At 40.3% G+C, this 12,012-nt stretch overlaps 1 protein-coding gene across 1 annotated transcript in view; it reads left to right on the top strand.

Annotated features, from left to right (window-relative positions):
• Positions 1-11,590: 11,590 nt before the first annotated feature.
• The window catches only part of pdzrn4 (PDZ domain containing ring finger 4), a 53,958-nt gene continuing 53,536 nt past the window's right edge, over positions 11,591-12,012 (top strand). The window contains exon 1 of the mRNA XM_053641772.1: positions 11,591-11,812. Within this exon, the coding sequence (XP_053497747.1) occupies positions 11,744-11,812 (69 nt within the window). The 5' untranslated portion in view covers positions 11,591-11,743. The remainder of the gene's footprint in view (positions 11,813-12,012) is intronic.

The raw sequence follows: 12,012 nt of genomic DNA, 5'->3' as shown, positions 1-12,012 counted from the left end.
GTAATCCTGTCACAGTTTCTCTATATGTCCAAATTTATTGTAGTGTTGTATGGCCCCAAACCTGACCTGAACATGACAATGGTGACTTAACTCGGCTTGCCTTAGCTGTGACCCATAATTTGTACAGGATCTCTGAGAGATTAGAGTGATTAGAGGTCAGGGTTAGGGAGACAATTGGGGTGGCAGGGCTTATTTAAGTTTGGCAGCTGTCACCCAGAACCACCTATGCCACTAATCGCATGTCAATTAGATGCAAAAATATAATCCAATGGGTTAAATAATGACCCTAATTGGTCCTGTACAAGAGAAACCTGCAGAAAATTTTCCCTGACAGGGCAAGTTCAGTGATACAGTACTGCTTTGTCATGTACACAGCTATATACAATTTTCAGCAGGAAGTTGGGATTGCTGGCATAAAACAAACAAACAAACAAAAATACGTTTTTATGCCACTGGAAGTATGGCTCATTATGACTCGCATTTATACACACCTCTAAAATCCTAGGTACAGTTGGCATAGATAATAATAAGTGTGCATACTGTATGTGACTAGAAAAGAAAGAAAGAAAGCGAGTCATTAAATAAGATTTATTTATAATTCACATTTTAAAATAATTTCCTTTGATCAGGACATAAAATACATATAGCACATAAAGAGTAACGAAAAATAATGTAAAAGAAGTAATAAAGACACTTTATTGTATGAGCTTAATTTGGGCCCACTACAGTCTGCCAGGGAGTTAAGAATAGAGATCAAGGGTGTATCTCAATCAACTCAGTTCAGTAGTCAGGGCACTGATCAGGGAGTCGGTCATTTTAAGTGCTGTCTCAATTGCAAAATCCATCCAAAAAAAAAAAAAAAAATCCATAACCAGGGCACATCAATGCTTATTACGTTCCCTTACTGGAAATGACGTCATATTTTCTGAAGCCTTTCAGCTCAACAAAATGGTGGATGAACTCTCAACCAACTTCATCTACAAATGTAAGTAGCTCGTTATCGTTGTTGTAGCTCTCAAATGATTACTTACATTAGTTTTTTTTTTTTAACTTGATTTGACGTTCTATATGCGGTTTGTTTGAGTCTAATGACTTTTGTTTAATGTTTTTATTTAAAAAAATCCACTAGCTAGCCTACTATCCTGCTTGAAGTACTATGACAGAAACACATGTGATTACAGCTAACAAATTTATATGACATATAATGTCAGAAAGATATCAGTCCTTCTTGTTGTTGATAAATGCCAGTGGTGATATTTTACAATGTGAATACGTACTCATGTCACCAGAAATAATCAGTGTCCCAATGTGTAGTGAGCCAGGGTCCTAGGGAGCTAGGGAGCTGACTGAGGCCCTTAGAAGTGGTTCCTCACTCAGTGATACTGAATTTCCTCTCCGTGTCTATTTGCTCAGTCATTCATGGCCTATAGCTGAGGCTAGGAGGATGAGACAATGAAAGAAATGAAAGAGCAGGACATGGCACTTCTTAACCAGTAGAGGGGAAATGGTTTCCCCTTGTTATAGATTCATTGTATTTGAAATACCACTGCACCTGCATATTCATGCAATTATCCGAATAGCCAATCAGGTCGCAGTAGCACAACACATAAAATTGTGTAGATACAGCTCAAGAGCTTCAGTTAATGTTCACATCAAGCATCTTGTGGGAGGTTAACACACAGCAGTCTCTGGTGCAATAAAACAAAAAACATCCAACGAGCTATTGCAGAAACAGAGTGTTAGTGAAAGATATCAAAAGAGAAGAGCCAGAGAATTTTGAGCAGTTAGAACAGACGTGTTTCCAATCTTCGACTGTCCAGTTTTGGTGAGCCTGTGCCCACTGTAGCCTCAGATTCCTGACAGGTGTGGAACCAGATGCTGTTGTTGCCAATTCTCATCAAGGTTCGATTGGTTGTGTGTTCTGAGATGCTTTTCTGCTAACAATGGTTGTAAAGAGTGGTCATTTGAGTTACCGTAGCCGCAGTCAAAGACACTAGGATCAATTATGATGTTTAATGGAGACATGGTGGCTTAGTGGTTAGCATGTTTGCCTCGCACCTCCGAGGAGGTTTGAAGCCCACCTCTGCCCTGTGTGCGCTGAGCTTGCATGTTCTCCCTGTGGTTTCCTCTGGGTTTCTTCCAGTTTCCTCCCCCAGTCCAAAGACATGCGTTGTAGGCTGATTGGCATTTCCAAATTATGAATGTGTGTGCGATTGTGCCCTGCAATGGGATAGCACCCTGTTCAGGATGTTCCCCGAGTGCCCTGAGATAGGCTACATGCTCCCCCACAACCCTGTGTAGGATAAGCGGCATAGAAAATTAATGGATTATGTTTAATGTGAGAGTTAACTGACGTTCTTGACCTATATGTGCCTGATTTTATACATTCACTGGAGTTAGAATTGAATATTTAAATGTAATTTTTCATCAATGGTATAACTTTACATCTAATTGAGAATATATGCCTTAGAGAAACATATGTAATGTGTGTGATCTGCATGTGATGTGTGTAAACGTAAATAGAAACAGAATGCAATGATTTGCAAATCTCTTAAACCCATATGTAATTCACAATAGAACATAGAAAACATATCTAATGTGTAAACTGAGTAAATGTAACATTTTAAGGAAAAAATAAGGTCAATTTGAATTTGATGGCCACAACACGTCTCAAAAACGTTCAGGCCAACAAAAGGCTGGAAAAGTAAGTGTTATTAAAAAAAAACAAACAAAAAAAACAGTTGGAGTAATATTTTGCAACTAATTAGTTTAACTGGCAACAGGTCAGTAACATGATTGGGTATAAAAAGAGTATCTTAGAGAGTCTCTCAGAAGTAAACATGGCATGGAATCTGGATGGAAGCATATGTTACTCTAAAACCTGTATATACCTTTCAGCATTGATGGTGCCTTTCCAGATGTTCATTGCATTCTGTTTCTAGGTACATTTTACACAGCGTCCCGACTTTTTTGGATTGTAATTTATGTTGCTCGGCATAACCCCATCAGGAGCCTATTCACTGAGCACTGCTAGCTATTAGCACCCAGTGCTAAAACCATGGTGAAATATGTGTGTTTGTGTGGCTATGATTTAGAGACTATTGGATTTCTGTTACGTTCTATGAACTCTTTTACAGCTCACTTGGTAAATTTTCTCACACTCCAGAATAAAATAATGTTACTACCTGCTGTCTGTGAGAAACTCACCACACCTTTGCAAATCAAAATAATTATTAAAAGATACGATGAAACTGATTATTAAAAGATATTTCTTCCTGCTTTAATTTAGGGCTGCAACAAATGATTTGTTTTTGATAATCAATTTTTTTTCTCAGTTAATCAATTAGCTGGGATTTTAATGTACTAAATACCAAAAAGTATTTATTGAACAATATTTCTTTCAATTAACTAATACTACTACAGAAATTTTGTCAGCTCTGGTTTCGACTGTGAGACATGGACTTCATTTCCCATCCGCCCCATTAGTCACATGATCTGGTCACATGGTCACTTAATCACACTCACCTGTGTTGTGTTTCACCCTAATTAGAACCACTATTTAAGTTCTGTTTTCTGCGTTATAGTTGATTTACCTGGCTTGTTGTGTGTTTGATGCCATGGAACCTAGTTATAATCTATTTATGAGCCTTGTTTTTTTATTTATTTATTGGTAAAAAAGAACTTGCATCTGCCTCCATTTTCTGAAAACTAGCCTTAATTAAACAACAGGTCTCTAACTATAATACAATATGGCTGACATTTATCAGATAATCTGAGTCACAGCATGAGGATATTATCAAGTATTTGTCAGCCAGATGAGTCACACAGACTAACATTAGGGCACAGAGTTGTTGTAAAGATTTATTTACTTGTTCCACACACTTTTTTTTTCTTTTTTTTTTGCAATTATATGCCAGCTTGGTCAATAGACCAATGCTCTGAGTTGCTAGGAGAGGTTATTACCTGGATTTCAAGCCCTGATTTGTTCAATAATGACCAGTCAAAATTCCAAATAAAGCCCGATATCCACCGGCTCTCTCACTAGCAGAAACCCTCAGATGCTAGATTAATTTGGCTTGTTGTTTGTTTGTGCAAGGTGAATCAATTTCAGTTTGTGGAATCAACTTCAAAGCTTGGGAGTTGATTCTTAGTTTTCACTGTTTAGAATTTGTGACTCGACTTAAATTGATCCCAGCACTTTCGATAGGAACTAAAAGCAGGAAGGCAAGTTGATGACTCGAACCATAGCATACAGTATATTACGAATGTACACTGTGTATGTTAAGAAAATTAAATGATGCAGCATCGATCAACATTAACGGCCTGAAACATTGCTTGTGACATGAAGTCAAGTGGTGCAGCATGCCACAGTGTGCTACATAACATAGACCAACTAATCAATAATGAAATTCACTGCCAATTATTTTTATGATTGAATCGTCAATTAGTTGTTGCTGTCACTTAAATAGTGCACATCCATAGAATGCACACTTTCCTCAACTTAGAGTAAAGTTGAGGAGAAAACGCTGTTATCTGGTATTCTCATGAAGGTTAAAGGTTGTGGAAAAGCCTAGAAGTATGCATGTATATTTTTGTATGGTTTTCTATTTGCGCTTTATTTTGGAAGCATGCAGTGCTTGGAGATCTTGGGATGGAAGTGTCTTAGTTGTTGAAATAGTTCACTAGTGTTGAGATGCTGTGGCCCTGTGTGGGAGGCCCACAATCGAAGCAAGCAGCGAGTCAGCGAGTGGGGTGAATATAAACAACCTCAGAGACACTTTTTTTTCACAAAATGTTTACAGCTGCAGTCATTTGTTGGTTTCAGCACAAAGGCATTTGGAGTTTAGCTTTTTGTGAGTATCAGAAATGACGTGACCTGATTTGGTGTCATACCCAACCTACTTTGAGTTACTTCAAAGGAGCCAGATGAACAGAAATAACTGGGTTACTGACGTATCTTTTCTGTGCAGCTGTGAATATGCTGATTTTATTACTTGGGACCTTAGAGAGACAGAATGGTCTTTATTTTTCACACGCTTTTACTTACTTTACCAATATAATATGCTGCTTTGATAATATTTGCAGTGTTTCCAAGCATTGCAAGTCTGAACGATTTTCTAATAAAAATCCATTTACTGAACCATTTCAAAATCAGTGCTTGGATTTTTTTTTTCTTCCTCTCATATGAGGGATTGGTCTCGAGAGGCAACAACGGTGTGATTATTGTTTGAGCCGCTACACTAGAGCGACACCGTTTTTATAAGAAGGAATCAACCAGAACATTTCATCCCTCCACACAATTCATTTGATCATTTCCTCTTTATCATTCTGTTGCACATCTTTACCACAATGCTATACTGAGAACTCATTCCTCTTTGCCAACTGTGGGCGTTGCTAACAAGTGAATTGTCAGGTTTTTCTGTTGTCCTAACATTTATCCCTTGGGTGGGTCATACTGCTGGGTCAGTGGTCAATCTTTGATGCATTGTGTTTGGGTTTCACACGGAACGACTGTCTGCCCTGAGGTACATATCAACTCTACCTTTCACAAAAGACATAGTGGGCGAAATGAAGTAATAGGACCCTTGGTGTGAGGATGGATGGCTTCTCCACGCCTGCTCTGTGGGAAGTCTATGAAAGGAAAGCAGGGCATCTTCTTTACTGCTTAGGCAACTATGGCATGCGGTGGATGAAAGAGAGGAAAAAGAAGAAGAGAGGTGTGCAGGAAAAAAACTAATATCAGTGTTTCAGTAATATATTGATAGAAAAAAAAGTGAGAACAGCTTGAGTCTGTATGTGCACAGACAGAATTGTTTCCTGTGAATATAAAGCATATAGTCTGTTATTATTTTGTATGTATTTTTTCCAGCATCTTTAATTGTGCCTCATATGTTATGTAGAATTTGGTATCAATACAGAAACAAAGCCATAGCTATGAAGGCAGAAGGAATTGTAGATCTTTAAATATGACTCACAGCTGACACATGAGCTCAACTCTGAATGGATTTCCATCCAGACTATCAAATATGTTTTTATCACTTTTTGAAAGGATTCCAGCCTTGTCAAAATTTTTTGACAAGCTCAACTGACAATTTTATTCCCATCTGATTTTGTAGACAGATGTCGCCTTGTAGGTAGTGCCTGCAGATTAGGAGTAAACACTTCCAGTAATCTTGAAATGATGCTTGCTTTGGGAGAGTGTCTTAAACAAGTATGGTATCACGTCGCGTATGTATTATATTCTCATTCTCCGAATGGAGTTCATTAGAAGGAAAAAGAAAATAAAGGCTATCAAATCAAAGAGCACAATAATGCAGGCTGATTAAATTGTCCATTACAGAGACAGCTACAGTGTTTTATATTTGCATATGCCTCGATATCATGACTGTAATGCTCTTTAAATACGTTTATGGTCATAAATGTGAACATATAGCTGTGTGTGATGAAAACATTCAAGTTGATGGGAAAATAAAATGCCGGAAAGCCATTCATTGAGTTGTAAATTGGATGCAAAGGATAGAAGCAAATATTTTAATACAGATATCCTCCTGATAAAATCTGACCCTGATTTCCTGATGTATAGCATATATCTACTTATGATTATGGTCTGCCTACTATGAGGGGTATAGAGAAACATGTCGAAGCATTCCAAACCTTCTCTCGTAGCTCCTAAAGCCTGAAATTGAATCCTAATTCATGCCACATGCAGCCCTTGAAATGCAATATCATACCCCCTTTTTCTGTACTCTCTCCTCTCACAACAAGACCCTTTGATGTAAAATTGACACTTTAGTGGATAGCACTTCAGGGATCTGGTATTGCCTGGCAACTGCAAAAAAAAAAAATCTATGATTCTTTGAGGCAAAGAATCTGTACGGGCTTATGAGCTTGTATGTGTCATCAATATCATGTACTGGGTTCTCTACATGTATTGGTACCCTATGTGAAATTGAGTGAAAATGATTAGATACAGTATATAAAGTATAACACATGCTATATGTGATATTGTGAACTTTGTTTTGCATTATATAGTTCAAGCACAAAAAAAAAGTTTGAAAAATGATGTACAATTAATTTGTGGTGCCAGCGATGGAGAGAATAACAGCACTGAATCTCTTCCTGTAATGTCTAACAAGGTTGGAGACCAAAATAGATTTTTTGTTTCTTTAACACTTTTTGACTTGATTTGGAAGTCTGTTTAACCCCTCATTATGTTGAAATCAAGATCTGACACTGGTCAAGCCTGTCGTCCTGGCAGAGGCAACCAGGTTTTGTGCATTAAGCAGATCTTCACAAGAGCCAATAAAACCACCAAACAACCCATCCATCCATTTTCTGTACTGCTTATCCTACACAGGGTCGTGAGGAGTCTGGAGCCTATCCCAGAGGACTTGGGGATCAAGGCAGGAGACAGGGTGCCAACCCACACACACACATTCATGCACTCACATAACCATTCACACACTACAGACAATTTGAGATGCTGGTTATCCTATAACACATGTCTTTCGACTGGGAGTGGAAGGATAGAAGGAAACCTCCAAAGCACGGGGAGAACATGCAAACTCCACACACGCAGGGCAGAGTTGGGAATTGAACCCCTAACCCTGGAGGTGTGAGGCAAACGTGCTAACCACAAAGCCCCGAACCTGTACCCCTCCAAACAACCCCAAAGCCACAATGATCCATTTTACAGTGTGTACCAGGTGCTTTTTTTCCCCTTAGACAGTACCCTTTTGTCACAAAACGTGCTCATGGTGTTGATTTAAGTCTTGTCTGACCACCATGAACTATGCCAATTGTAATTCTAATGACACTTGATAAAGTTCAGGTGCTGTATTTTGTGACATGCTCTGATGAAGGGCTTCTTTCTTGCAGCTAAGAGTCCATAAGGGTATCAACAGACAGTGCATCCGGAAAGTATTCACAGCGCTTCACTTTTTCCACATTTTTTTATCTTCCAGCCTTATTCCAAAATGGATTAAATTCATTATTTTCCTCAAAATTCTACAAACAATACCCCATAATGACAACGTGAAAGAAGTTTGTTTGAAATCTTTGCAAATTTATTAAAAATAAAAAACAAAAAAAGCACATGTACATAAGTATTCACAGCCTTTGCCATAACACACAAAATTGAGCTCAGGTGCATCCTGTTTCCACTGATCATCCTTGAGATGTTTCTACAACTTGATTGGAGCCCACCTGTGGTAAATTCAGTTGATTGGACATGATTTGGAAAGGCACACACCTGTCTATATAAGGTTCCAGTGTTAACAATGCACGTCAGAGCACAAACCAAGCCATGAAGTCCAAGGAATTGTCTGTAGACTTCCGAGACAGGATTGTATCGAGGCACAGATCTGGGGAAGGGTACAGAAACATTTCTGCAGCATTGAAGGTCCCAATGAGCACAGTGACCTCCGTCATCCATAAGAGGAAGAAGTTTGGAACCACCAGGACTCCTAGAGCTGGCCGCCCGGCCAAACTGAGCGATCGGGTGAGAAGGGCCTTAGGCAGGGTGGTGACCAAAAACCCAATGGTCACTCTGACAGAGCACCAGCGTGTCTCCGTGGAGAGAGGAGAAACTTCCAGAAGAACAACCATCTCTGCAGAACTCCATCAATCAGGCCAGTATGGTAGAGTGGCCAGATGGAAGCCACAGCCCGCCTGGAGTTTGCCAAAAGGCACCTGAAGGACTCTCAGACCATGAGAAACAAAATTCTCTGGTCTGATGAAACAAAGATTGAACTCTTTGGCCTGAATGGCAAGCATGATGTCTGGAGGAAACCAGGCACCACCTGGCCAATACTATCCCTACAGTGAAGCATGGTGGTGGCAGCATCATGCTGTGGGGATGTTTTTCAGCGGCAGGAACTGGGAGACTAGTCAGGATCGAGGAAAATATGAATGCAGCAATGTACAGACACAACCTTGATGAAAACCTGCTCCAGAGCGCTCTGGACCTCAGACTGGGGCGAAGGTTCATCTTCCAACAGGACAATGACCCTAAGCACACAGCCAAGATAACAAAGGAGTGGCTACAGGACAACTCTGTGAATGTCCTTGAGTGGCCCAGCCAGAGCCCAGACTTGAACCCGAGACTTGAACATTTCTGGAGAGATCTGAAAATGGCTGTGCACCGACGCTCCCCATCCAACCTGATGGAGCTTGAGAGGTCCTGCAAAGAAGAATGGGAGAAACTGCCCAAAAATAGGTGTGCCAAGCTTGTAGCATCATACTCAAAAAGACTTGAGGCTGTAACTGGTGCCAAAGGAGCTTCAACAAAGTATTGAGCAAAGGCTGTGAATACTTATGTACATGTGCTTTTTTTTTTGTTTTTTATTTTTAATAAATTTGCAAAGATTTCAAACAAACTTCTTTCACGTTGTCATTATGGGGTATTGTTTGTAGAATTTTGAGGAAAATAATGAATTTAATCCATTTTGGAATAAGGCTGTAACATAACAAAATGCGGGAAAAGTGAAGCACTGTGAATACTTTCCGGATGCACTGTAAATCATGTAGGAAAAAGAACTATTTTTAAATAAAAATAAAATTCAGATTTTTTATGAAAGGTTCCAATAATTCTGGAGGCCACTACATGTCTTTTTGTAGACACTCCAGTGAATTCTGTTTATATACAATATCATATGTATTTTATATAAACAATGAACAACTGTGAAACTATGACCAAATTAGAGATCCAGAATGAGATGTTTTTGTATCATCTCTGCTGTAGACAGTTGGTAGGGTCTCTCCCAGTCTGGCCTCAGGCTGTGGAGGGAAATTAAAGCCCACTAAATCAGATTATTTTCTCCCAGAGGAAAGAGGCTGATAGCCAACTGGTGGGAGATCATCTATCCATAACAGTAGTCATGCATAGACATATATATGTGTGTGAGTGTGTGTGAGTGGTTCTTGACTCCAGGGCCAATTTGTTAACAATTACAGCTCGTTATGATTCCCTCCTGTCTCCGAGGGGACTCCTGGATTTGTACTCCACTGCTGGTCTATTGTGTTGTAATTATCACAGTCAGAGGGACGCATCTGCTATTATCAGCCCACTATGAACCTCCTCGGCTCTGATTGCTGACTTGTTTCTGGAGATGCCATTATAATACGATGACACCTGCAATCACTGCGGTGTGTGTGTGTGGCATTATGAGATTGTGCTGCTTTGGATCATTTTATTCATCCACCATTGCCATGCTTCATTAAAGTGCTGCGACTGAAATATTTTTCTCCATGATATATTTGAACGATGATTTGACGACTTGATTGTGAAGAGTGCATTTCTGGTTCCTGGGTTTCAATAACAGTTTGTCACCCCCTCCTCCCTCTTTTCTTGGCTCGTATTTTGTTTACCTCAGCACGTTTCATATCCAGCAATTTGCTGCTGATAGATTGAGAGAAAGTGCATCTAAACAGCATATAAACCAACCAGTTTTCATGCTCATGATTATGAATACGTGGCTTAAGGCAGGCTTTACGTGCTGATGTTCCTCAGACATCCTTCAAACTCTATATGGTTAAATGTACGATTTTTGACACAGGAAACACCTAAAAACAAAATCTAAAAGCTAAAACAGCCAAATAAAACCAATCCATATAATAAAAAAACGCCAATTTGCTGAACGGGAAAATATGTGGGATGTAAAATATGTGCATTTGTTCCTTGTAGTGGTCACCTTGACTTTATCTAGGTGAACTTTGACCCATGAATTGTGAGCCAATAGATACCGAAGTGCACAGAACTGTGGTCTCTTAGGACGAAAAAAAATTAGAGGTGCTGCTTATTGCGGTGCCTCCTTGTTGTCTCACTGTTGCTTGGCACACATCTTGGAAATATAATTAGCTGTCTCATCCACAGGCATATGCTAGAGTTTTTGTGGTAAAATTCTGTACACCCCCCACCCCCCACCGCCACCCCTCTCTCTGCCTGCTAGGATTTTCTTGTTAGCCGTACTGAGTCATATAAATAATAATAACCTAGTGGTCCATTCAATTTTTCATTTCTAATTTTTCTAATCATCTCAGAAGCATCTTTCCTTAAAGGGCTGTTCGAAATCACTGCTCCAGAGTGTACATAATACCTTTTACTACAAATAAAATGAATCCTGGCTTTATTAGAGACCTTCTCCTCAATGGATGTTAATACAGCAGCCTGCACGCTACGTTCAGTCCCTCTGATACTAACACAAAGGAGATTCATTGTCTTTACAGTGGCAGAGCCTTAATGAGCTCGAGCAGCTCCACACGGGCCGCTGAATCCTCCCACTCTCCCAGCCACACCTCCCCTGATACATATGCGTCAGGTCCGTCATCATTATTCATGAACCAGGCATGTGCAAAGGCTGTGAGAGAGAAGGGGGAGTGTCTGTGTATGTGACCGGGAGCCACAGCGTGTGGGTGAGAGAGCGTGTGTGTGAGTGTGTGTGTGTGTGTGTGTGTGTGTGTGTGGTAGTGAGGGAGAGGGGGGGAGAGAAGTAGGAGACTGACATCGCTACGACTGCTGCTGCTACTACTACTACTGCTGCTGTGATCGCATCACACACATACACACACGAACCACGCTGGTGCGCTCGTGCCATGTGCTGCTGATCGGAGCTCTCTGTGCAAAGTGTGTGTGTGGTAGAAGTGCTCAGGGCAGACTGATGAGAGACGGTGTGTGTTCCTGGAGGGTGACCCCCCGACTGATTCTGGGGAGAGAGAGAGCTCCTGCGAACCCGTGACGCCGAGGATGGGCTGCAATCTGTGCTCGCTGCAGAAGAGAGAGGAGCATTACAAACTGCTTTATGAAATTTCGCAGGTAGGATGGAGGAGAGAGAGAGAAAGAGAGAGAGAGCACTGCTACACCAGATTGTGTGTGTGTGTGTGTGTGTGTGTGTGTGTGTGTGTGTGTGCATGTGTGAGGAGAAAGACTTTGTAAGATAGAACAATTTGCCACCGGAATTTTGTCATTTACACTGGCATGAAAAAAGCAAAGCCAAAGAAAGAGGGTTATATTTG

The sequence above is a fragment of the Ictalurus furcatus genome, chromosome 14 (assembly GCF_023375685.1).
Source record: "Ictalurus furcatus strain D&B chromosome 14, Billie_1.0, whole genome shotgun sequence".
Classification (NCBI taxonomy): Eukaryota; Metazoa; Chordata; class Actinopteri; order Siluriformes; family Ictaluridae; genus Ictalurus; species Ictalurus furcatus.
This window is presented reverse-complemented; position numbering and strand designations above follow the sequence as displayed.